Below are 27,344 nucleotides of genomic sequence, written 5' to 3' on the forward strand. Positions count from 1 at the left end.
GCTAGAGAGAAGAGGGTGAGAAATTCCCGGCTGCCGTTGGACGTGATAGCAACTTAATCTCTCTTATCACAAGTCTCATTGATGTTTGCTTAGAGGAGCAGCTGGAGGTCTGCTTTATGTATGGCAACCTTTCATAAAGTTTATTCTTGGTAATAAAGCTCTGGGGGCAAGAGCCAGGCTATTATAAGAGACAGTTCTCTCTGAACAAGAGTATTGTATTTTATCAGCTGGTTAGTGTACGAGTATCTTGTTCTGGTGACAGTAAGCTGGAGAGTGAGGCACGTTGTCCCTGAAGGATGTTCTTTCCACTTCTGTGAAATTAGTGTCTTTTACTGGAAATGAGAATTCTGCTTTAAGACTTCTAATGTGAAGGCTGCAGTTACTTCAGTTGTCAGCTGGTGAATTGACTTGTGAGTTTTAGTACTTCAGTGAAAGAAAACATTTTAGACTCTTTCATTACCTCCAAACCTCATTGACTGTCTTCTACTTGTTTTACATAGTAAGTTTTATCTTTGAAATTCATCAGTAGCTTAAAAAAAAACTTGGGAACACACTCATTTTCCTCCTTCCCTTGTGTTAATGTTGTGTCAGGCACAGGTTGGCTTATTAACCTAGGTGAGCAAGCACTCTGTTGCACTAGCGATGCTTTAGTTTTGATTTTCTTTTTTAAATTGGTAACTTACCTTGTGATTTTAATTTGGTGGATTGTAGTTAACGGTCAGGAAGTAGGACTAAAGAAGCCAACACAAGCTATTTTTATGATGATGAGGATGCTGTTGCCTTTTGACTTGATCCTGTCATACATGCTGCATTTATGTAGCATTTTCCCCTATCATTCAGTCTGAACCTCAGGGCAGTCACGTGACCTCTGTGGTGACAAGGTGTAGCCCTTTTGTGGCTGAGAGTTGAGGCCAGACAGATGAAGTGCTTGGGTTCAGTCACTAGACGTGAGGAGTCTCAGCCCGTCAGGGCCCAGCTTTTCTGACCTCTCTATATGAAACAGTAGGGTTTAAGGTTCTTGTCCTGGCCCACTGGGAGAGTCCCGTGGAGGGTTTTCATTTGGAATTGATTTGGGGTATAGTTGTAATGAATATTATTATTTGGCTTCTGAGTTGTTACTGGAAATGAAAGCTGTCGCTTGGGGCTGCTTGTTAGTGCTGGTCACACTGCCAGCAGCAGCGAGTGACAGGCACAGACGGTGCCTGGGCACAGCCGTGGCACACGTCTGTCCGGCAGGGCTGGGCTCTGCCCCCAGTGTCGTGGGCTGGGAACTCGCCTTGTGTGTTTTAGTGGATTCCTGGTGCTTGCTTTGTCACTACACCATGTATAATTGCCTTAGAAATGATTGTTTTGGAAAATTTTACATGAAGTAAGTTTCATTAAAAGCATTTGCTTGCTGCATTTGGAAGATTCAACAGATACTTAGTCCTTATGATTTTGGATAAATGAAGCATTGCTGTGTTCACCTCTTTGTACTGACGGTCCTTTATAATGGCTTCATCCCAGTTGCTAACTTCAGTGTGAGCCTCTGATCTGGTTTCAGTGGGGTTCCCACTGTAGTGACCACAGATTTTGTTTCTGGCCCCTGAAGTATTGGAGTCACTGTCTCTCATACAGCAATAAGACCTAGCCCTGACTGCCTTTAGAACAGAAATAAGACCTAGCCCTGGAAGGCATTGAGCTGTGGTGGTTGAGGGGTTATGCCCTCGGGGGACCCCTGGAGCCGGCAGAGGGGAGAACTTGGGGTGCCCCCCCCTTCCTCCACTTCTCTTTCCCGAGAAGGAGCTTCCCCTTCTCTGAGGCTCTTCTGGCCGCCTCCTGAGTGCCCTGCCCTGTTCACATGGTGCTTTGTGTTTGTTGGTGCTATCTGGTTGGTAGACCGTCTGGAGACCAGTGACTCGTCTTAGACACCAGGAAGTGTCTGTGTCCTCTGTGAACAGGAGGAGCGCCCTCCTGGTCTGTGCAGAGCACCTTGCTTTTTCTGTGTACAGTCCATGCTTCACGTTGATCATTCTCCAGGGATTTCTGTTAACTGGCACCTCTGGGCCACAGTATTATCACTAATGATGCTGATCTCAAAGCCTTGCAGGGCTTCCACATTAAGGAGCGAATAAAACTGCTCAGTTATCTTTTAATGATACAATATCTCACTTAACTTTGGTTCTTAAAGAGCTGGTGGTTTTAGGTAGATTAAAGCCAGGGTATTTGATTTCTGGTAGCACCGCTGACCATGTTGCATAATTTATTTTCAGGTATTTCTTAAGTCCTTGAATGGAGAATTTGCTAGGGACCCACTTGTTTTTGAAAGTTTGTCCTTTTGTATCATAATTGTAAAGTGGAAAAGGTAGAATATAAAACAATACACTGGGATATTGGTAATGTATTATAATAAAAAATGTATAACTGCACTTAAAAATTGGAAAGCAGTAAACACATTACAATAGTAACCTCTCAATGATTATTTTTGTAGGAAGAAAAATTAATTTAAAAACAAAATATTCTTATGGTCAACGAACTAAGTCTACAATAAGAATGTAGTTTGTTCTTACTTATGTATTGAGTTGGCCAAAAAATTCATTCCCGTTTTCCTGTAACATGAACTTTTTGTCCAATCCAGTGTTAAGAATACACTTCCCTTTATGGGTGAATTTTGTACTTTATTGGTGTGAAAGTCTGCATTGTGCTGGGATGTTGCAAAAGCAATCCCATCCCACTGGGGACTCCCTGTGTGTCTGCTGAGGCTTGTAGGTAAAGGAGACTGACTTTTAAGCATGCGTCCTTCTTGGCGGGAATGGCCTCAGGAAGCTCCTCCCCTGTCTGTGCTCCTGCTTTCTCCTTCACTTGCTCACCACAGACCCGTGCTTGCACTCCCAGAAGTGCTTATTTCATGTAAAAATCTTTATTGTGAGTACATGCTCAGTCATCATGTACTCAAACAATAAAGTGAGTTATGTTACTAAAAATTAATATATGGTTGTAGTTTATGCTGTTTTGAGGTGAATATAGTTTGGGGAAGAAGTGGAAATGGTGACAGATTTTATTTTCTTGGGCTCCAAAGTCACTGTGGATGAAGACTGCAGCTATGAAATTAAAAGACCCTTGCTCCTTGGAAGAAAAACAGTGACAAACCTAGACTGCATATTAAAAAGCAGAGACATCATTTTGCCAACAAAGGTCCATACAGTTAAGGCTATGATTTTTCTAGGAGTCATGCATGGATGTGACAGTAGGACTGTAAAGAAGGCTGAGCCCCGGAGAGTTGATACTTCTGAACTGTGGTGCTAGAGAAGACTCTTGAGAATCCCTTGGACATCAAGGAGATTAAACCACTCAATCCTAAAGGAAATCATCCCTAAATATTCACTGGAAGGACTGATGCTGAAGCTGAAGCTCCAATACTTTGGCCACCTGATTTGAAGAGCCAACCTACTTAGTTGGAAAATACCCTGATGCTGGGAAAGATTGAGGACAAAAGGAGAAGTGGGCAGCAGAGGATGAAATGGTTGGATGGCATCACCGAATCAATGGACAGTGAGTTTGAACAAACTTCAGGAAATAGTGAAGGATAGGGAAGCCTGGCGTGCTGCAGTCCATGGAGTTGCAAAGAGTTGGACAGGACTTAGCTGAACAACAAAATAATCTGGCACTAAAAACAGTTTGTGGCAAGTTGTAGATTACTTGTGCAAAACTATTATAGATAATTTGTAAGGATGATAAGTTTATATTTAACGAATGTTTCTGGGTTCTATTCAGTTTGCATGCTTTTGTTTTTTTTTTTTTTTTCATGCTTTTGAATAAGTTGTGCATCAGTCCTGTTTTCAGTAGATTGATTATTTCACCTGAGATTCCAAAATTAGTTTCTGTTTTTCAATAAGACACGTTTTCTTGTACATTTAGGTATCTGTTCATAGTATTCTTTCTGTGTACTGAAGGAAATGGCAACCCACTCCAGTACTCTTGCCTGGAAAATCCCATGGATGGAGGAGCCTGGTAGGCTACAGTCTATGGGGTCGCAAAGAGTCGGACACGACTGAGCAAGTTCACTTAATAGTACTCTTTCTGTGTACTGAAGTCTTATTTAGAAGGGGTAAGAGAAAAGTTGGAGAAGGCAATGGCACCCCACTCCAGTACTTTTGCCTAGAAAATCCCATGGACGGAGGAGCCTGGTAGGCTGCAGTCCATGGGGTCGCTATAGTCTGATACGACTGAGCGACTTCACTTTCACTTGTCACTTTCAAGCATTGGAGAAGGAAATGGCAACCCACTCCAGCGTTCTTGCCTGGAGAATCCCAGGGACGGGGGATCCTGGTGGGCTGCCGTCTATGGGGTCGCACAGAGTCGGACACGACTGAAGCGACTTAGCAGCAGCAGCAGCAGCAGCAAGAGAAAAGTGAAAAGTATGGGGAAAAATTGTTTTCAGAATCATAGGATCTTGTAATCCATCATGTTAGATCCTTGTAAATTAACTTTTCCTTTTGAATTTCATTAATTTGTATTTAATACTACTACCCACTTTCCCTACCAGAACCTAGCCATGTTTAAAAACTACATTCATTATTGATCCCAACGCCACTTAAGTGTATCTGTGAACTTGTGATTGCTGGCACTTCGATCATTAATCACTATTTTAAAAGTAAGCCAGTTTTTCAACCACAGTTTTGTTAGCTAAATGGGAAGATGGTTGCACTTGGTGCATATCTGTGCCCCTTTCAACTGTGAGATGAATGGAGTGTGGTCAGCTGTTGCTCTGAGAGAAGCTCTGAATGCTCGTTTCTCCCCCTGTGCCTGGGTCCCTGCAAAGGCAGTCCAACTTACACACTCTTCTTGAAGATTGGGTAAAGGGGATATTTTAATGTTACAACATATGTGTATTTTGAAGTACAGTTACAAAGTGAATGTGTGTGTGTGTTTAAGCTATGTATCTATAGTCAGAAGGCTTGCTGTCAAAGGCAGTCAGGTCTGCGCACCCCAGGATTCCTGAGGATATTCACATGTAATCCATGTTGTTAGGGCTTTCTGGTGTGGAAAAGTCTGACAAGCTGCTTGAATCTCTGGGTCAGGGTGCTATCATAATTGTTAATTATACATCATACTTATCAGTTAAGACTTAGAGGCCAGTGGGAGTTTATTTCTTTTTTACATTTTCTTTGAGGAAAATTTTAGACACGTGCAAAAATATACCAATACTACAAAAGTATACAAATACACTACAAATAGTTTATTGGTCACCTGTGTAACCATCTTTCATCTTCAACAAATATCAATGCGTGGTAATCTTTAGGAATTTAATTTTATGTGTATTTGCTAAGATTGCCGAGACAAGCATCTGTAAGGTCAAGGTACGGACATCAGAGGCATTTCTGAGCAGAGATGCTGCAGTTGGTGGGCGGGTAGCACTGTTCTCAGCTGTTGTATAAGCTGCATAAATAGTATCGTCCTGACTTTAATCTTTGGGTTGTTCAGAGGTAGTGTGCATATTTCTGTGTGACCTCTGGAAACTGGCCAGAGTAAGTGGTATCGTCCCTGCCATGGTACCTTGACACTGTGAGTAAAAGCAGTGAGCTGATAGTTGGGCCTGTTGATACAGCCACCGAGAAGGAAAATCTTTGTTTTCAGTTGTAAAAACTCAGCAGTACTACCTGGTTAATATTTTGGAGACTGTAAAATCTGTTTCACTTTTCTTCTCTTTGGAAATACAGGTTACAGTCATCAGAACTTAGAGTCAGACGAACCTGGGTTCAGATCTCAGTTGGCCTTGATGACCTGCCCTTTGACTCTTCTTTCAAATGTCAAATGGGGATATGGATTGTGCGAATCAAAAGAAATAATGCATTAAATATCAATCATCTTAAAATACTATTTATACTGTGGTTGAGGAGCAGTAGGAGGGCGTCCTGAGTGTCAGGCTCAGAGTCTCCCATAACTGGGGTGAGCTGATGTACCTACAATTCCAAGGCCACCGGGAGCAGCAAGCTCATCTTTACCCTGTTCTGTGTGGTTTTCTTGTGGCAGAAGATATGATGGGTGCTCCAGAGATAAAAGCGTTTCATTATGTTGAACAGATATTGTATAGAAACCAAGCATGGGAAAACAGTGACTCACGATCATCTGTTATTGAATACTTACAGCAAACTTTGGCCTGTTCAATTCTCACTGCACTGTTGAGTGAATTCTCAAGTTCAAGTAAAACGAGCAATATTGGACTTAGTATGGAGTTCCATGGCAACTGCAAAAGAGTTTTCCAGGTACTGTTATTTTTGTTCTTATGTTTTAATCATTAGATCATTCACTTTTTACTCAATTTGTTCCTAGTGGAGTGAGAACATTTCTTTTATCTAGTTGAATGATAGCCTGTACATGAAAATTTGTGTTGTGATTTCATAGGATACAGTAAAGCGATAGGTTTGGTAAACATAGTTGATGATTTAAGGTTGTTTGTTTAATTTTAGTCTTAAAACGGAAATGCTACTATTAAAATCCTCAGCTTATTAATTTTGTTCATATTGTGTTTAGATAGAACTAATTCAGTTGGTGTGACTCTGCTGGCTTTAAAAGTAGCCCTGGCAGTGTGCCAGAAAGGGCTGTGTATTTCAATGTTACTGTAGATGGCGTGGGCTCTTTGTTTCATGTGTATTGTTTGGCTCCGAAGTGAGTTATGTGAAGACACTGGTTTTAGTCAGAGGGCTCATGCTGAAGCCATTGGCCCTCACCTCAGACCTGCTTCTCTGGAGAGTGGCCTGTAACTGACGGTGGTGTCTTCAGATGGCATCACTTAAGAGCATTCTGCAATGTAACTTCCAGGCAGGCCTAAAAATGGAAGGTGTCCTTAAAGAAGTCATGCTTTCCATTGGAAATTTTAAGGTTTCTGTTCGTTTGCTTCTATAGTTCTAAAAGGGAATGTATTTTGTATAAGCATTTGACCAGAGCACGTGTGGTTAATTGACTACAGGAGGAAGACCTCCGCCAGATCTTCCTGCTGACGGTGGAGGTGCTTCGGAATTTCAGCCTGCAGGAGCACCTTAGCGCCCAGATGTCGTCCGTGTTCCAGCGCTACCTCGCCCTGGCCAACCACGTCCTCAGCTGGAACTTCCTGCCTCCAAACCATATCCTTCCAGCCTCCTCAGGCTGACATGTGGCCGTGGCCCTGCCTGACTTTTGTAGCTGAGGGCACTGTGTCTCTGTAGGTCAAGAAATCGGGGTTTTGAAAGAAAAGAAAAACCTTTTAGAAATGGAATTTTACTTTATATTACCACAGTGCAGTGGAATACTTAGGACATTTAAAGTTTCATTTATAACTTTGTAGAAGAGGGTTGAATACATGGAATCGTGGTACATCACCAGGCTGTTGCTAACCAAGGGATAGCTGCTCGCCTTAGTTGGGGAGGGAGTTTTATCAAGAAACCCAGTCATTTTCTCTTGTAATCTGTGATTCCATTCAGATTGTGGCTGACTTTCCTTAAGGCTAGTTGGGAGTTCTCCATTTGGTCTTTGTTGATTACAGTGTTGTTAAAGTGTGGATAATAAGGTAGTAATATATTTACTCATCAAAAAGTGTTCCCAATATAAAAACATGAAAATTTCAGTAGCTCAGCTGGTAAAGAATCCACCTGCAGTGCAGGAGACCCCGGTTCCTGGGTTGGGAAGATCCCCTGGTGGAGGACACGGCAACCCACTCCAGTATTCTTGCCTGGAGAATTCCATGGACAGAGGAGCCTGGCAGGCTACAGTCCATGGGGTTGAAAAGAGTCAGACAGGACTAAGAACAGCACATTATTAGTAGTACAGGGTTTAAATGGACTATATTATAAATACAAAGTATCTGCTTTTTAATTATTTACATAAGTAGAGATACTTGTGTTAGAACTGCTGTTAGAACTGTTCTAAATGAACTGCTGCTGTTCCTTAGTTTAGAGTTTGATTTGCTTTTCTAGAACATTTGCTCACTTGATAGGCTGAAAGCAGTAATATGCGTCCTAGTTGAGTCACATATCCAGGCTCGAGTTTCAGCTGATCTCAGGCCTGTTACTCCTTTGAGTCTCACTGTGTCCACCTGTAGAATGGGGACATGGACTATGAGTGAACTGAACAAGAGGATGCATTTACAGCACTCTTGGGAGCTAGCACATGTTTGCTGAGCTCTTAGGAGTCTGCTTGATCAGCTGGCTGTCTGTGCTGTGCTCTGTTTTCCTTGATCTGATCTATTCCTTACAGTACAGGAAGTTACACAGTGTTTCACTGAACCTGTTCTGTGTGTGTTAGTCCCTTCTTGGAGGATGGGGGTCTGTTTAGGAGAAAAGAGCAGACGATCAGCAGAAGGACATAGAGAAGCAGCCATTTCAGACATGAGGATGCACTGGGGACTCTGCACGGATAGGAACTCATTCATCCCCTGGGCTGTAAACTCGGGGTTGGGCGGGGTGGGGCGGGGGGTGGGGGGCTGCTCCATTTATGTGACAGAACGTGAGCTGTCAGATGCTGGGAAGGGGAATGAGTCCCCAGACCTCTTGCCCAGAGGGGGTCACAGTGAGCGGGGCAGAGCTCACAGGAGGTTAATCCTTTCCACCCTAGTCTCGAGTCCTCTTTATGCTAATAATCAGCTTTATATCTCCAGTATATTCCTTTTGATTGTTAGGGGGCACATATTATCTTAGGTTTGCTTTGAAAAACATTCCCCCTTTGTGTTTTGCAGTCTTAAGTTTTGCTCCAGTTTTTGTTGGGGATCGAGGGGAAAAGAAAGAAGGTGAAGTTGCTCAGTTTTGTCTGACTCTTTGCGACTCCATGGACTATAGCCCGCCAGGCTCCTCTGTTCATGGGATTTTCCAGGCAAGAATACTAAAGTGGGTTGCCATTTCCTTCAGGGAATCTTTCCAACCCAGGGTTTGAACCCGGATCTACCCTAATTATAGGCAGACGCTTTACCATCTGAGCCACCAGGGAAGATCTGGTGGAGGGGACAAAAGATATGAAAAAAACTTTGGGACAGATTGAAAAAGTAACAGGCCACATGGAACTATCAAAACATTAATGATGTGGGAAAATCAAGGAAAGTTATGCTGTGTATATTGTAGCCAACTTTAAAATCTGTTTTATGGGAAAATTCACTTGACTGAAGAACAACTGTTTTGTACAGGGAAATAGTGCTCTGGGAGTTTGGAAACAGAATTTGTCTAAAGATACACACATACAAAATGTTTTTATAAAGTTGTAATGAGGGCTTTGGAAGACCTGTCATCTAAAAATGATAAGCAGGACTGCTGAAGGCAAGCGCTTCTTGTGTCAAGAAAAGTGAGTCTCAATCTTGCAGGACGGGATCCTGTGTCACGATGCACAAAAGTGTGTCTCTCTGCCTGTGTATGTTCCTGTACAGCTGTTTGCTGGCTCAAGAACTGCACTCAAGCATTTCTTCCTTTGAGTGGATTAGCTCAAATGTAGGACAAAGACTATGGCAGTGGAATGAAACTCAGTTCAGTTCAGTCGCTCAGTCATGTCCAACTGTTTGCAACATCATGGGCTGCAGCACACCAGGCTTCCCTGTCCATCACCAACTCCCAGAGCTTACTGAAACTCATGTCCATTGAGTCGGTGATGCCATCCAACCATCTCATCCTCTCTTGTCCCCTTCTCCTCCCACTTTCAATCTTGCCCAGCATCAGGGTCTTTTCAAATGAGTCAGTTCTTCACATCAGGTGGCCAAAGTACTAGAGCTTCAGCTTTAGCATCAGTCTTTCCAATGAATATTCAGGACTGATTTCCTTTAGGATGGACTGGTTGGATCTCCTTGCAGTCCAAGGAACTCTAAAGAGTCTTCTCCAACACCACAGTTCAAAAGCATCAGTTCTTTGGTGCTCAGCTTTCTTTATAGTCCAACTCTCACATCCATACATGACTACTGGAAAAACCATAGCTTTGACTAAACAGACCTTTGTTGACAAAGTAATGTCTCTGCGTTTTAATGTGCTGTCTAGGTTTGTTATAGCTTTTCTTCCAAGGAGCAAGCATCTTTTAATTTCATGCCTGCAGTCACCATCTGCAGTGATTTTGGAGCTCCCCAAAAATAAAATCTGTCACTGTTTCCATTGTTTCCCCTTCTATTTGCCATGAAGTGATGGGACTGGATGCCATGACTTGAATTTCTGCATGTTGAGTTTTAAGCCAACTTTTTCACTCTCTCTCACTTTCATCAAGAGGCTCTTTAGTTCTTCTTAGCTTTCTGCCATAAATGTGGTGTCATCTGCATGTCTGAGGTTACTAATATTTCTCCCAGCAGTCTTGATTCCAGCTTGTGCTTCATCCAGCCCAGCATTTCTCATGATGTACTCTGCATATAAGTTAAATAAGAAGGGTGATAATATACAGCCTGAATGTACTCTTTTCCTGATTAGGAACCAGTCTGTTGTTCCATGTTCAGTTCTAACTGCTGTTTATTGACCTGCATACAGATTTCTCAGGAGGCAGATCAGCTGGTCTGGTATTCCCATCATTTTAAGAATTTTCTACAGTTTGTTGTGATCGACACAGTCAAAGGCTTTGGCGTAGTCAGTAAAGCAGTAGTAGATATTTTTCTGGAACTCTCTTGCTTGTTTGATGATCCAGCAGATGTTGGCAGTTTGATCTCTGGTTCTTCTGCCTTTTCTAAATCCAGCTTGAACATCTTAGCTGTTACTGTATTGTCAGTGCTGATTAAGAAAATTAGTTGCAAGGAACCCAGTTCTGACATAATTTCTAATTTTGGCCATTACTTGGAAATCTGTTGTTTAGGAAACTGAGCAGGAGTTGAATGGTTAGTGTTATACCTTGTAAAAGATCTAATGATCACATTTAACTCAATTAGTATATTGAGTTGAACAGATCAGGGATGTTTAATCTTAGTGAAGTCCAGCATATCAGTTCTTTCTTACGTGGATCATGCTTTGTTATTCAGCCAAACCCAAGATCATCTAGACTTTCTCCTATATTGTCTTTTAGGAGTTTTATAAGATTCTTTTTTTTTTTTTTTCTCAGCTGCGCCACATGGCATGTGAGACTGTAGTTCCCTGACCGGGGTTGAACTTGTGTCCTCTACGTGGAAAGCACGGAGTCTTAACCTCTGGACCACCAGGAAGTCCCTTGCAGTTTTCCATTTTCACATTTAGGACTATGATCCAGTTTGGTTGACTTTTGTGAAAAGAATATGGTCTATGTCTTGATTCTGTTTTTTTGGTATATGAACGTCCAGTAAATTAAGCCTTTGTGGAAGACTTTTTTTGCTTCATTGTATTAGTCTTCTCCTTCTTCAAAGATCATTTGACTACGTGTCTGTAGGTCTATTTCTGGTTTCTCTGTTCTGTGCCATTGATCTATTTGTTCTTTCTCCAAAACCATATTGTCTTGATTATTGTAGATTTATAGTACGTTGAGTTGTGTCAGTTCTTTGTTCTAAAGATCACAAAGATTCAATCCTTTATTTTGTTCTAAGAGTTTTATAATTTTGGCCCTTGTGTGTAGGTCTGTCGTGCATGAGGTCTATTATCCATCCATTTTAAGTTTTGTGGAGATATTAATATAAGGTATAATGGGATTTTACATGTAATATCCTGTTGTTCCTGCTTAGTTTATTGTAAAGGTACTTTTTTTCCCAGTTGAATTGCTTTGGTCTCCATGTGTAAAATCACCTGACTGTAAATGTAATAGTGTATTTCAAGATTATTTTGTCTTTTTTGTGTCTTTTTTTGTAACCATTTGGAGTTTAGGGTCAGTTTATCAATTTCTTCAAAAAAGCCTGCTTGGATTTTGATAGGAATTATGTTAAATCTGTAGATCAGTTTGAGGAGAGTTGCCATGCTAACAAGTGGCAAAATAATAAGTTTTCCAATCCATGAACATGGGATGTCTTGCCACTTTTTAGATCTTTGTTTTTTTCTTTCAACTCTCTTTTAATAGTTTTCAGAGTAGAAGTTTATACTTTTTTTGTTAAATTTCTTCCGAGTATTTAATTTTTTTAATTCAATTACAAACAGCTGATTTTAAAATTATTTTTGTGTTTATTGCTGGTATATAGAAATAGAAGATTTTGTATGTTGATTCTTGTACCATGTAACGTTGTTGAACCTGCTTATTAGCTCAAGTAGTATTTTTAGTGGATTGTTTTGGATTTTTTGTGTACATGTCTTCTGTTTTTTTTTTTGTTTTTTTTTAAGGATTTACATGTAGGTTTCATATGCACAGAAGTGGTTTATGGAGGTGTCCTCACTCCAGGCCTGTAGCTCCTGCAGTTTGGCAGATGTCACAGACAGCCACTCTGGGCTCTGTCTTTAAAGATCTGAGGTGAAATCCACCTGCTTTTGTTTTTGTAGATTATTATTGTCTAAAGGGAGCATCCTTGTCCTGGGTCCTCTGTCTTACCTCCACCCCCATTGAAAAGCATGGGCTGCCCCCGTGGGCCCCGCCTCCTTCTGCCCTGGGCCTCTGCACGTGGAGTTCTCTGCCTCCTGACTGTCCCTCCGTCGCGCACCCTGGCCATGCCACGTTTGCTTTGCTGTGGCTTTTGACGTGCACGTTGTGTGTGCTTTTCTCCCACTGGCCCACTTCTCAGGTATCACGTTCCTTTCGTTAGCGTGTTGAGCAGTGCCTGTCTGCTGCTTGTCTGGGAGCACAGGGAAGCGCGGCTGTGTCCTGCTGCTGGGTGGTCAGCTCCATGCAGTGTCCAGCGTGCGGTGACAGATGCCCGACACGTGCGTGTGTCCTGCTCACTGAGCGGGCAGCTCAGCAGTCGTCGCTCAGGACTCGGGTGTCTTTCTGTGCTGCTGACACTGTTTAGCCGTCAGCTCACCTAGCGTCCATAAAAGCTCGGGGGTTGGCAACGCTCATCAGAGATGACAATGTCGTTTTGTAATAAGAATGCTTGGCAGGTATGTGTGGTATGTTGGCATAAGTAGTCATTCTTTTTTTAGTTTGGTTACACTGCCTTTTATTGGTATTCTATTTTTGTGGATCCGATTTGGTTTTGGTAAAATTTTTCAGCTCAAGCTCTTGGGGAAGCTAACTGGATCATAAGATAGTAACGGGGTACAGAAGCTTCCCCTACTCTAGGATTTCCAGTAAAGCCAGCGTTGCTATTTGGAGGCAAGGCTTTGGAAGACTTTCAGGTGAGGTCAGTTCTCCTTTATTTCAAAGAACTTTGGTTCCTTGGACTAAGTGCTGTGTGAAACTGGGCTCCATGGTTCTGTGCTGTGCCAGAAATAGCAGTTTTTGTTGTTAGAAAAAGTAGCACCAACAGAGATTAAATATGTCAGGAGAAAAACTGGGCTTCCCCTTGCTTCTGAAATTTTTCATTTTACTAATGAGGTGGGACATAGAGTGTGGGGAGATGGGAGAGTTAAGGTATTCCTTCTGTAAGATGTGCATAAGGTTGCCGCGAGGGCTCCCTGTGCTGTGAGGTGCTTGCAAGGCCAGGCCGCTGAGACTCTAGGCTTTCCACATTTGTTGGAGGGTAACTTGTCGCTGTGGTGTAAGCTGTGGAGTTGTTGCTTTGCTGTTGGTCCCCACCGCGTGGTGCTTCTGTGCAAAAGGGGTCCACGGGGTCCGCAGATGAACAGGACCTCATTTGCATGTGTGTTTCCAAGGTGACCTTCCCTTTGTGTTAAGAGCTTGTACTTACGGGTCACGCTGTGTGGTTGAGACAGAAGACTTGGCTGGTTTATCCGCTGACAGTTGTGGCTGGTATGGGCAGCCTGTGCTCCTGGCTGTTCCGTGTGTGAGGCTCTGGCCGGCGGTCCCAGAGCAGGCCAGGTGCTGGTGCCTCTGGTTGCTTGGACGGGCCAGCTTCACCCGAGGAGAGCTTTAGAGCTCTGTAAACTCTCCTCGGGAGGAAAGCCAGGAGCCGGAGAGTTAATTCTACACCGTGTGTGCAGTTAGCTTCCAGCTGTGACCAATTTCCAGGGGACTGAGAGCGCGGAGCTTGGAAGACACTGGTTTTCCACTTCAGCATTGCAGCCTTGCTTGGAGAGGGGCTTGTAGTGTGTGTCCAGGGACACGGGACTCCTTGTACTGTAGCTCCTGTTTGCGAAGGTGAAAACACGGGAAGGTGAAGTGACATTGACATGATGACAGATTTTTTCTTTTATAAATGTGGGATTATTAAAAGCTGAAAGCAGCTCCCTGTGGCTGTCATGTGGGTTGAATTTTATTTGATCACAAATGAATGGTTCTGATACAAAATATGAATTACTTGAGTTTAGTATTTATTTTAAAAAAATATGTAAAGCCATAGCCCCAGAAAATTTTTGGTTTAAAATCTGATTTGAATTTTGGTAAAGGATTGCTATTTAGTGTTACTATCTCCTAAAATCTGATAGGTATATAATAAAAGATCATTTAGTAAATGATCACTTCATTGTCAGACTTCTCTTTATTGATAATGTATTTAGATAAAAAGATAAAGCAATATAATGTTGATATTATGACACAGCTGTTAAAGTAGTGCTGTAAACTGAGACTTGCAACTTTTAAATAGGAACCTGTTGTTTTGCTAAAACTGTTAGAGACTTTTGCTTCATGTAATAGTCTTTTGGGAAAACTTACTTTTGTCTATCAGGAAAAGAAAAGCGTAATTACCATTTGTGTATCATAGACTAGGTTTAAAGAGAATCATAAGTTATTAAACAAGAACTTGAAAAAGATTTTGGAATCATGGAAAGAAGGGATGTGATGGTCACAGAAGAGGAAAAATAAAGAAAGGCACAAAACTGGAAAAGAAGGAGAAATACTGCTTCATTTAAATTTTAAATCATTTAAAATTATTTTCTTAAGAGGAAAAGCGCTAGATTTCTGAACTTTAGTGATGGTCTTCTCCTTTTGTTTTTAAAGTATTCTACATTAAGAATTATCTGGGAGAAGTGTATTTCGGGGTCACTTATACATAGATACAGACATAAGTAACTGGTAATACCAAATCAAAAGTTGAATTACCTTAATTCTCTACATTATTTTGAATCTGCAGTTACAGTCCAGATCTGCGGGTGACTGGTTGTGTTCACGCTGTGATAAGCTTCTAACTGGCTTTTTAGTTGAACCGTGGTGTGAGCACACATTGTCAATAGCAGTATTTCAGGCAGCATAGGGGTCCCTATTCTCTCCTTTCATAGGCAGCAACTCCAGCCATTTCACAGGACAGTGTGCTAAGAACATGTGTTTCTTGTTAGAACAGCGTGTTTAAAAATTTGTTTTATTTTTTTGTTTTTATGTTTTAAGTTCATATGAAAATGTGTCTGAGGATAATTATGTTATTTTAGTAGAGATGTTATTTATAACTGAGTCATACAATTGTGTCCTGTTGTACAAACTGGAGCACATGTTCACTCTTACTGTGAACACCTGGTGTTATGTGGTGGTGCTCAGCTGAGCAGTAGAGAGAAGGTGGGTTAGTATGCAGGGTCTAGAGTGAATCCTCGGGGAACAGTCAGCATGCCTCTTGGCCAGGCATGTTACCAGTGAGCTTTCTCAGCAGAAGGCAAGCATCATGCCAGAGATAAAGAGCCTTTCCAGGTTTGGAGTTAGAAAACAAAACTCATCTGGAACTTTAAAATACTTGTTGGGGAAACATATTTTCTGATGGTGTCAGATATTAAAGTCTGAGGTCTTCTTGTGCTGTGGAGAGCATGTAAGGAATGATGATTCTAAAACTAGCCTGGTTGTCAACTTTTTAAGGACATTTTCCCATAGAGACTGGGCATAGGAATCAAGTGTGTTTAAAACCAGCCAAGATCAAGAGCAACTAACACTGAAAGTAAAAGATTTGAGGATTATTTTGCACCTGATGTTTAGGTGAGCCATTGCATGTAATTAATTCCATTTCATATCTGGAAAAAAGCCCTCTCTCAAACTTTTACCTGTTTCCTCTTAATATGAGTAACTGCTATCTACAAGTATTTATGGAGCATATGCTGTTTGTAATTGAATGAAAGATAGGAAAGAGACTTGAATAAGTGCCTTGGTCTAGATCTTGTTTCCTTTTGTAATACCTATTTTTGACGTTATCACCTCTCACTTACCAAAGGACCTGGATGAAGCCCTTGCTGTTTTATAACTGGCAGGCTGAAATGAGCTTTTCCATGTGTCCAGGGCTAGCAGAGTCCGTAAATGCCCTCTTTGCTTCCGCCCCCAGCGCCCTGGCTCTGTGCTGGGCCTTCCAGGGGCCTCCATTACTCCTCACCTGAGAGCCGAGGGCGTTCGCTCTGCCTGGGCGGCTGCATGAATGAAACCCAGGGCAAGTGGCCTGACCATTCTGTCAAGGCTCAGTGAGTCTGTCGCACAACTCCTCTGATGTGAAGTAGAATCTTGACACCTTAGTGAGCATATAGCATATTAAGTTCTGTTAGTTTCCTAATTGAAAGTATGTAGTGATTATACACATTTATTTTGAGTATTAGATTTGGATATCCAACAGATAACAGTTTATTACCATTTTAATGTCAGATTGTGACTCCTTAAAAAATAAACTGAAATTGTTTAATGTTTTTGTGCATCTTTGCTCAACATAGTACTCAGTGTAAGTATTTAATAAATATTTTTCATTATTGAACAATTTAAATACCCCCAAATTGCTTTTAGTTAGTAAAATGGGACATTGCAAGTTAAGGAAATTAACTTGGAAAGAGTAAGTGAAGTATTTTTAGTAAAATACAAAAACTTTATAGGCTTATGCAGGTGCTTTATTTCATGTGTTCGAGCCTCCTTGTTTTATGCCCCAACCTTTTATTGTGGAAAATTCCAAAGATGCACAGAAATAGAACACGCAGCTTCAACAGCTGTAAGCTTTATTTCATGTGTGCTCTTCCAGCCCCAGATTATTGTGAGGCACGTCCTAGACGTCAGATGAGTCCACCACAGACACATCAGTGTGTTTCTCTAAAGGGCGATCAAGCCCCGATTGTAGACAGCTCGTGGGGAGACCTAGTGCTCAGTCATTGTGTTCCCTTCTGGTGGAGCCGTACCCCAAATGGGAGCCTTGTGAGAGGACGAGGTCGTGGAGGAGGTGGTGTCTTCCCCGCCATGTACAGAGCCCCGCTGCTCCTGACTCCACGAGAGGGCAGACAGAGGAAAGGGAAAGTGAGCTGAATGGAACCTGGTTTGAGTTTCACTTTCATTTAGCAGTCACGTGAAGGCAGACCATTTCTGGGGTGACTTTTCAGAAGCAAACAATGGCTTCTTTTCTGAAGGAGCTCTCAGTGCCCCTCCTTGCTCTTAAGACATAGAGTAAGATTAGATATTTATTAAGCAAAAATCTTCTAAAACATTTCGAGAGAATTACCTGTAATGTTCTCTGTTAATGATTTGGGCTTTAATGGAAATATAACATTTGAATTTATGTCTAATTTTTGCCACCTGTAGTTTTGGATAACCTGTTGAAGTTTCTCACTGGGCGATGAGCACGTGACCTAATTGATACATGTTTGTGGGCACTTGGCTCCTGCAGATGGGGTGCAGTGCTGTCTCTGTGTCCACACAGCCTTCTCCTTTCTCAAATCCTCAGTGGCTTTGTCCACGTCTCCAAGTGAGTTCTGTTCAGAGACACCTGCAGGTGTGTCATGGTGACTGTGTGGCGAGGACAGGATTCTGTGTGAAGCAGCTAACAGTGAACGCCTGAACACTATAAACATTGGTTTTTAGTCTGAGATAGAGTTTGTGCAAACAGATAACTTCTTTGTGTGCAGTCGAATGCTCTGATGTGTGGGACTTGTTCTCCTTCAGCACCACATGTATTTGCTCTTCCTGTTCTCTTTTTTTGTTTCCCAGAAAATGTATTTCTTTGGGGAAAATGCTGTTTTTCCAAGGAGACTGTATGAGACTTGCATTTTGTATAAGTGATTTTAGCTGCTGTAAGATCCTGGAGGGAAGTGATGGGATAAGAATGCAGGAGTTGATTTTTCTTTCTTTCTTTTTTTTTTTGCCTGTGTTTTGGCATCTGTTTTGCATTGGTTTCCTTCTGTTGCCACCACTCAGATCGCCTATCCCTGCAGCATGACATGTAATTATAATGGAACTGTTATCTGCATTCCTGTAGCATTCTTTTTTTTCCAGCACTTAATGCCTTTTATTCCTTAGCTTCAGGCAGGAATTGTGTAGCATGTGTGAAGAGGCTTAAACTGTTTCCATTACATTCTTTCTGGATGGCTCTGTTATATTTAGGCTTACATTTTAGACAAAGTCGGAATGTTATTGTGGTTGACCTTGACCCCAGATAACTGGGCAGACATTATATAGCCATGTTTGAGTCCTCACAGAACGTGCTCCTGAAGCCAACGGAGTCCTGGCGGGAGGCCCTCCTGGACAGCAGGGTCATGGAGCTGTTCTTTACCGTAAGTCCTGCCCCCCTACCCCCGCCCACAGGGAGGCCACAGAAAGGTGCCATGGGAAGGCCAGTTTCTATATTTCTCTTAAGCGAAGCAGGACAGATTGCTTTTCTCCTCCGAAGCCTTCTCTTCTAATCAGTATACTGCTTAAAGATTATATAGACATGTTTTTGCTGGTTTATAAGAATGTTATATAATTAGGATGGGTTTAATGTCATAGGGCTCAAGGTGTTTGGTCTTGGGACCTCTTTACACTTAAAAATTATGGAGAACCCCAAAGAGCTTTTGTTTATGTGGGTTATAGCTAATAGTATTTATATTTTCCGTATTAAAAATTCAAACTTGAGAACTTTAAAATATAAATTATTAATTCACCTAAAAATAGCAATATCAGACCACTACATAGTAACATAAAAAGCATTTCAGTGAGCAAATAGCTACATTTTTAAAAACAAATTAAACCTTTAGTGAGAAGAGTGGCATAATTGACATTTTTGCAGATGACACTGATGTCTGGCCTCCTGGCCCAGCCCTCACCTCTGCTCCTTGTCTGGTTGGTTGCAGCTTTGCCATCACATTACTGACATGTAGAACGTTTGTGTGTTGGAGGTGGGGGTTGGGCAGTGGGGGTGGAGAAGGCAGGCACTGCCCTCGCTGCCCCGTGCTGAGAGGAGTGTTGACCTATGACCTGGCAGAATCAAGGAAGTCCTGGGGACCCTGGGCCACATGAGAAGAGCTCTCTGGAGCAGTACGCTTTGTTGCCAGCCGTGGGCTGAGTCAGTGTTCTTGAGTAGCAGTTCACTTCAGCTGTACCTCTGCTTTAAATAGTCCTGCTTATTGTTTGCTAAATAATGAAGAAGTTAGGAACCTGTTCTCATCTTTGCCCAAGAGGGCCCCTTGTGTAATAGGCAGAAGCTGGGGAAAATATGTTTGTGTGTCTCTGATAGAGTGTGGGAGAGTGTGTGTGTGAGTGTGTGTATGTTGGATGCTGGTCTGCAGATACATTGCAAACATCCACGTTAGTTATAGCAACTGGGACAAAAGTGCAAACAAAGACCATTTTAAAAAATGATAAGCTATTTTGCTAAATCCCAACCATTAATTATAGTTTACCTTTTCATTTGTTTTAAAAATGCTAGTCACCAGCCTTACAACTGCTTGCCTATTTATACAGCATTTAAAATATTGTTGGCATTAGATATATATTAAAAAAAATAGCAAGAACAAGGTTATTCATCCCTTGGTGTACATAAAAATATTTTTCTGTAGAAATGTTCAAACTGAGTATTACCTTGCATTTTATTCTGTAAATCCAAGAAGTAATGGGTAAAAACAGTATTAGTATCAAAGGTGATTGTAACTACACTTTAACACTCTGTTGCCTGCCTCCTCGGACAGAAATTGTTTTGATGTGGATCCAAGTTCAATTCTCTGTATTATTCATTTGACTGAAAACAGTTTATGAAAAGGTAGAAAACTTTCCGGCAGTGCTGCAAGTGGCTCCTGGTCTGAACAGCTGTCTAGACGCGCAGCAGCTGCCCCTGTCAGCTGGGAGCCACCATGGGCAGTCACTCAGCCTTGAGAGTTAACCCTTTTGCTTTGTTATTTTAACAGTTTTGTGTTCTGTGGCCTGTTACTTTCATGTATGCACTTCATGAACAATTTAAATTTTGCCATTTGTTAGAAAAATGTCAGTGACTAATCTTGTTTCATTTTTTTTTTTAAGTTTACTTTTTAAGTTTCAATTCTGTGAATTTATTGCCTCTTTGCAGCCTTTTTCCACAGATTGTTACTCTTCTCTAGGTTTGAATTGCTGCACTTGTATGTACTGTGTCACGGCCTCAAGACCTGGATGTGGCCCTTCTGGGTTCACGAGGCTGGATGGCCTTCTGGCCCTTGCAGGTTGACGACTGATCCCATTTTCTCCTTTCCCTTAGGTGTTGGAAAAGCCCCTTTCCTTAGTTTTTCCTTTCTGATCTTCCATGTGGTCTCTTCTTCACACTGCTTGCTGTGTGGATACTGGTGGTCCCTTCTCAGCTCTCGGCTTCGCAGCCGTGTGCCATCTTCTTGTACTTGTCTTCTGCTCCTCACCCATCTCGCCCCACTCCTTGTCTGTGTTCAGTCCCAGAGCCTTCTGGTCCCGTGCTCCACCAGGCACTCGACTAGAGGTCCACAGACATCTTTGATTCCCCGTGTCTCCGCAGAGCCCAGCATCTTACTCATGAGCCTTTCTTTACTCTGTATTTCCTGTCTTGCTTCTCCACTCCCCTACCTCTTTAGGAGAAGGCAGTGGCACTCCACTCCAGTACTCTTGCCTGGAAAATCCCATGGAACGGAGGAGCCTGGTGGGCTGCAGTCCATGGGGTCGCTAAGAGTAGGACACGACTGAGCGACTTCCCTTTCACTTTTCACTTTCATGCATTGGAGAAGGAAATGGCAACCCACTCCAGCGTTCTTGCCTGGAGAATCCCAGGGACGGGGGAGCCTGGTGGGCTGCCGTCTCTGGAGTCACACAGAGTTGGACACGACTGAAGCGACTTAGCAGCAGCAGCAGCAGCAGCCTTTCTTTATCCCTCTGCTTTCCCCTATTCAGGTGTTGGGTTCGGGTTTTAAGTTGTGTAATGTAGTTCAGATATGGTGAACTCCTGTTTACACAGAGCTCCTGTGTGATGGAAGAAGGGCAGGAATCTACATCTTCTGTAAGAATCAGTCGTTGATTTATCATGTGCTTTATGTGGTTCATGTTTCAGGAAAGATAAGCCCGAACAATGAAGTCAGGCTCTGAGGATGGTTTATTTTATTTTATTTATTTTGTTTAATGACATGGTCCACATTGGCTATTTCTTTTGCTTCCTCAGGGCTAGACCAGGATCCAGCGACCACTTGGCTGATGAAGCAGCCCTCTGGGGCCCCAGACTGTGTTGTCTGTCACATTTAAATGTTGATAAGGTTAAAAAACACAGTGAGAGAAATGTAGCTACAGCCTTCAGATAAGGCGCTTAAGAATAGTTGTGTTCAGAAGTTCTTGAAGTAGAGTGTATACGTGCACTTGTGCATTGTACTTTTAATCAACTTTATATAAAACTCAGGATACTTCGAAAAACACTGTGTTGCTATGGACCAGGGAGCACCTGGCCAGGTGAGCTGCTGGGCTTCGCAGGTCGTGAGTTCTCCAAGGCAGCTTCTACTCCACCCTCTGAAGACAATCAGACAGCAAAAACTCCCTGACAGCTGTTAAGTCATGAGTTCTGTGTAATTTTCACATGTCCTAAAATACTGTATCATTCTTCAGTTTTGTTTTTCCCAGCCGCGTACAAAGGTAAACAACGTTCTTACCTCACAGGTCACACAGAAGCAGGCAGAAAGCCAGGTCTGGCCCGTGGGCTGTGGGTTGCCAACCCCTTTTCTAAACCAGAGAAGGTAACATGTCAGTAGATAAATTAATTTTGTGACTTGTAGCGAGTTTCTAATATTTTAACTTTCTTAGAACCTTAAGAAGCTCAGGAATTGAAGACTAGTGGAATCCATCTGAGAACTGGGGGTGTGTAGGTGCTCCGTGTCCCAGCCCTGCACCAGTGCATACTTGGGAAACATTCTACCTTCACACAACTTATACGTGATTTGTAGAATCAGAGTGAAATAATCTGAAAACCATGTATAAATGTATACATTTTGACATTCAGAAAGCAGAGAGGTTTGTGTAGGGGAAAGGGGGCTGGAAAACTGAAATGCTTGTGGAAAGTAGAAGATGGCCGTAGTAAGTGTGGTCGATTAAGACAAGTTTCCTGTGAGTTCTCTGAACCATTTTCATGGGTTGTTCTGGTTATTAAGTCTGAGAACATTAATGACCTTCATCGGAATGCTGTATGCCAGGTGTTTCAGAGCAGTATTGCAGAACTGAAATAAAATCTAGATGAGGTTCAAAGTGAACTTAAATATAATCTAAGTAAATTTTTTAAAAAATTTATTAATTGCAATGATGTAGCATAAAATGAGATTCGGACAACTTGTAGGCAGTCTCAGAGTTAATGGAAGACTGTTTATGTGTTGTTTGAACGAGCGAGCGTGCTCCTAGGGATGGAGGGGTGCGCTGGTTTTCTGAGTGTGACTGTCTGCATCCACTGGAGCGCCATCTGTACGCTCCTGCCTGAACTTCGCTAACTTTAGCAGGAGCCTGGGTGAGGCATAGTTAGCATAATACAGACGACTGTCGTCCTTGCTGTTTTTAGAAGGAGCAGTGTGCCTGACTGGCCAGCATCTGTTTCTCTCTTTGTCACAATAGGCTGGAGACAGTTCAGTTTTCACAATGTAGGTAGCCCTCCACTGAAGACTAACTGATACGTTTAAAATCATGGCCTGTAACAAGCAGTGCACTGAGGCACAATTTTCAAATTTAACTTCGGAATCAGTTTTCAAGAAATAATCAGCTGCAGTGAATTTTTCTCTCCCTTCATTTGGCATGATAGAAACGTGACCCGTATAAAAGAGGAATTTATTTTTATGGATTAGCTCATCTTTCCAACAGGTACATCGAAAGATCAGAGAGGATTCTGACATGGCCCAGGACTCGCTGCAGTGCCTTGCACAGTTGGCGTCCCTGCACGGGCCTGTCTTCCCTGATGAGGGCGCTCAGGTGGACTACCTCGCCCACTTCATCGAGGGCCTGTTGGGCACCATCAATGGGTAGGTGTCCCAGCTGGGAGCGGCCCTGGCTCTCCTGCATGGTTCTTGGTGGAGGGAAGAGAAACCAGTGAATCCCCTTAACCCTCTGAAGTAGAGTTATATGTGAAGTGAGCACACAGAGATGTGCCTTTGGAACGAGTAGGGGGAAACCAGTTCCCCCTGCTCCACTTAACGCCGGTGCCCACACCTTGGGTTGTAGGATTGAGATAGAAGACTCTGAGGCTGTGGGCATCTCCAGCATCATCAGCAACCTGATCACCGTGTTCCCTCGCAACGTGCTGACTGCCATCCCCCGAGAGCTGTTCTCGTCCTTCGTCAACTGCCTCACGCACCTCACCTGCTCTTTCGGGCGCAGCGCTGCACTGGAAGAAGTGGTAAGTGGCTCCTCTTATCACACGGCATCCATCTCTCCGTCCATCTCACAGTGAGGGCTGCTGTGCTTCTGAGCACTGCTCACAGTGAGTCATCGTTTTAAAGGCATGTGTTCTTGTTTATATGTGCAAATTATTTGGCGATCTGTGCTTGGAAACATGGCTTTTAAAACATTTGTGATTAAAATCACTTTCAGTTCAGTTGCTCAGTCGTGTCCAACTCTTTGCAACCCCATGGACTGCAGCATGCCAGGCTTCCCTTATTGGTCTAAGTAATTATTTTTAATTACTTTTGTTTATTTTTTATAATTTTATTTATTTATTTTTGGCTACATGGGCCTTTCTCTACTTGTGGCAGGTGGGGGCCACTCTCTAGTTGTGGTGCTTGGGCTTCTCATTGTGATGGCTTCTTTTGTTTGGATCCTGGGCCCTAGACCACAGGCTCAGGAGTTGTGGTGCACAGACTTAGTTGCTCTTCGGCATGTGGAATTTCCCTCATCAGAGATCAAACTCGTGTCTCTTGCATTGGCAGGCAGATTCTTTACCACTGAGCCACTTTAGCCCTGGTCTAAAGATTTTAAGTTGAGATAATTTAGTACATGAATATAGGAAATGGAGTGAAATGTTTATATTAAATATTATGCTGAAAGCCTGTTTTAATATTAAGCTATTTGATTAAGTTTAAAGGGTGCTGTGAGCTTTATGGTATGGTTGTGACTATATATAATTTTAAGTGTTTCTTGAGAATTTAAAAATCTTGGGCTTACCTGAAAATTGCATAAATATAATTTGGTTCAAATAATTGTAACACTGTTTATTTTGATTAGACTATGCTTTTGAAAATATTTTTGGTGCTATGGTTTAATAATATACCTTAGTAAATTTTAATTTACATTAAAATGAAGACTAGTTCCAGTACTCAGAGATGTTTCTTGGTACAGATTTTAAATGCTTATCTTCCAAGTTTTATATTTAATCTAGAAAACATGTGCTAAACTTTTTGACAACAAAGCTGCATGTGTAATGATTACTGTGAATAACTCCATTAATCTTGGGAAGTAATTGATTTTTTTCCCTGCAAAGTAGTTATTGTTGAAACTAATTTTTTTTTTTTATGAAATGTAAATCCGTTTCAAAGATTGTAAGGGTAAGAAGAATATTTGTGAACATTTGACAGAATTTCAAGTTAAGTCCTAACGGCTGTTTTGTTGGGAGGTCTGGCAACATGCGTGGAAGTGTATAGTGTCCCTTTTTGGAGGTGTCAGAGCGTGAAGAACCCAGGTGTGGCTGTGTCCGTACTGTGGGCGCCCCGTGGTTTGATGGGGAAGGAGCCAGGCCAGGAAAACATTTGTGTGTTGGAAAGTGGGTCATGGAGGAATAGACATTTACAGGCCTCACGTGTGAGATCTGAATTTCTGGGCAAGGAAAATGATGTTCTAAGTATGGAAGTACAGGGAGAGTTAAAGGAAGCTTTACTCAAATCTTTTTCAAGTGATCACAGATTCTGAGTCACTAGGGCTTCACATCCTGAGTCCCCCCTTCCCCTACCCCTTCCCCCTTGTCTTGTTTTCTTTTCTAAACCCTGGGGGTTAAACAGTAGAATAAGCACGTTTAGAAACGCAGCTGCTTTTTAGTATCTGTCTGTGGGTTGAGGAATCTTCTAACCATTTTATAGAGGAATTGCCGAAAGATGCATAACATTTTTGGTTTGCAGATTTTGAATTTGAGCATTTATTTATTTTGCCTAGGGAACTAACAACTTGGAAAACATTGTTTCTGCCAAGGTTTGACATAGAAGTATTGGAACTCAGAGGGCCTGGCTGCACTTGGAGAGATTGGGTGTTTCTTGTTCTCTCTTCCTTTCTTTTAACAAATTGATTTCTTTTAACCTGTTTATGATGTTTAAAAAATGGTGTTAGAAACAGTTGGTTATCCATCGAAAAAAGCAGAGGGAAAAGATTTGTCTAATGCTTTCCATGACTCATAGCAACCAACTTGGCAAGGGTTGTACTGCTTAAAAGACTACTGTTGGAAACAACTAGATCTAATGGCCAGGGTTTCATAAGGGAACACTTGAGTAAGGAGGCCCGGCCACCTCAGGGCAGGTGGGCGAGTCCCAGCGATGCTGGCCCTTAGGAGGGCTGCTGGGTCAGTCCAGTTCTGTGAATGTTTATCCGTCATCTGTATTTCACCAGGCACTGTGTTTGAAAAATACATTCTTTAGCATTAAGAATTTGGAAAGTCATATATGTTTCCAAAAGGAAAAAGTTAATCTAAGAGTGTAACATTAAAAATTCTCTGAAAAGTTATAGTTGAGACTACTTATTCAGAGGCCGGGAATACTGTCATATGCATGGGTGCTCTGAGTCAAATTAATTCTGTGCTGTAAGGACTGGCTAGAAAAACAAGAGAATGAATTAATTTCTATTGCATTTGACATTCAGAGACTTCTCTAAATTCTTTTTTTTATTTATTTATTTGGCTGCACCTGGACTAGTTGCCGCCCACAGGATCTTCAGTTGCAGCATGAGAAGTTTTAGTTGCAGCTTGAGGGATCTGGTTCCCCAACCAGGGACTGAACCCGGGCCCCCTGCATTGGGAGCATAGAGTCTTAGCCACTGGACCACCAGGGAAGTCCCTAAATTCTCTTTAAAATGGAGAGATCATGACTTTTTATTTGTAACATTTCTGTGTTTTTTTCTCTATGTTGCAATTTTTGCTTCATATGATGCTGCACTTGGAAAGGGGCTTTCCAGGTGGTGCTGGTAGTGAAGAACCTAAAGAACCCGGCTACCAATGCCTGAGACGTAAGAGGCGCTGGGGTCGGGAAGAGCCCCTGGAGGCAGAAATGGCAGCCCACTCCAGCATTCTTCCCGGGAGAATCCCATGGACAGAGGAGCCTGGCGGACTGCAGTCCGTAGAGTCACAAAGAATATAGTCACAGAGACACAACTGAAGTGACTTAGCATGCATGCATACCAGAAAGAGTATAGCAGATGAACAACAGCACAAACTGTTTCAGTTCTTTCCCTCTTTAATCTTTTGTATGTCCTTGCTTGCTATTTTACACTGTATATTATCTGATACATGTATTACATATGTCTTATCTGTCATTGGACTTGTAGGTTATGGCAGTGCCTATAAAATTTAAACTTATTGTGAAGTATTTTGTTCATGTCAAGTAAAAACTTTATATATGTGTGTGTGTGTGTGTGTGTATAAACATTGTGAAGAATAAGATGAACAGCTGTGTGCCAGCCATGCAGATATTACAGTATATCGCTGGGGCCTTTCCCCCTTCCACCTACCTGGAGTTCCCCCTGTTGTCATAAGCACGGTTTATATTGCACAAGTTACTTCTGCCAAATGATTTTGTATCGTGTTTGCTAACGAGCGCTGCCAGGGTACCGGGCTGCGCTGTTGGCTCCTTTCCACCCTCTGTGACCTCGACGGTTCTGCGTGCTCGCCTTCCCAAGTCCTCCTGAGAGCAGAAGAGCAGCCCCTAGCTGTTTACAGGAAACAGGAGTTGAGCAGGCTTTTCATTAGTGGTGCAGCTCCATGTGAGAGCTGATGGCTCACAGCCACTTACTGTAGTTTTTATGTCTGTGGATCATAATGCTTTTCTTAACTGAGTCAGGTAACTCATGTTTATATATAAAGACAATACTCCCGGGCAAAGAGAGAGCTTCCCAGTTCTGTGAAAATGATTTGGAGTTGTCACGTTGGTTTTTTGCTGTTTGTAGAAAAAGGTCTGCAGGAGTTGTCTGCAGCATAGCAGTCAAGTGTTAGAACCACATTGGCACCGTGTTTTATCTGGTATACTTTTACAGTATCTGACATAAGGCACTCATGCATACTTTATTTTTATAGTGGGGTTTTAGATTCATAGCAAAGTGGAGTGAAAATACAGAATTCCCACTCCTCCCCCCAACTCCCAACACACAGCCTCCCCCACCATCAA

The 27,344-nt window shown here is 42.2% G+C and overlaps 1 protein-coding gene across 5 annotated transcripts in view; it reads left to right on the forward strand.

Annotated features, from left to right (window-relative positions):
* The window catches only part of XPO4 (exportin 4), a 92,612-nt gene that overhangs the window by 31,586 nt on the left and 33,682 nt on the right, over window positions 1–27,344 (forward strand). For 4 of the 5 annotated variants that reach the window (XM_070800294.1, XM_070800295.1, XM_070800296.1 and 1 more), the window contains 5 exons: window positions 6,129–6,245; window positions 6,950–7,102; window positions 18,222–18,335; window positions 22,855–23,012; window positions 23,212–23,386. In XM_070800294.1, coding sequence (XP_070656395.1) covers window positions 6,129–6,245; window positions 6,950–7,102; window positions 18,222–18,335; window positions 22,855–23,012; window positions 23,212–23,386 — 717 coding nt within the window. Of the gene's footprint in view, window positions 1–3,205; window positions 3,532–6,128; window positions 6,246–6,949; window positions 7,103–18,221; window positions 18,336–22,854; window positions 23,013–23,211; window positions 23,387–27,344 lie in introns of all 5 variants that reach the window. The other variant, XM_070800297.1, reaches the window with a different exon arrangement.

Source organism: Bos indicus, chromosome 12, assembly GCF_029378745.1.
Source record: "Bos indicus isolate NIAB-ARS_2022 breed Sahiwal x Tharparkar chromosome 12, NIAB-ARS_B.indTharparkar_mat_pri_1.0, whole genome shotgun sequence".
NCBI lineage: Eukaryota > Metazoa > Chordata > Mammalia > Artiodactyla > Bovidae > Bos > Bos indicus.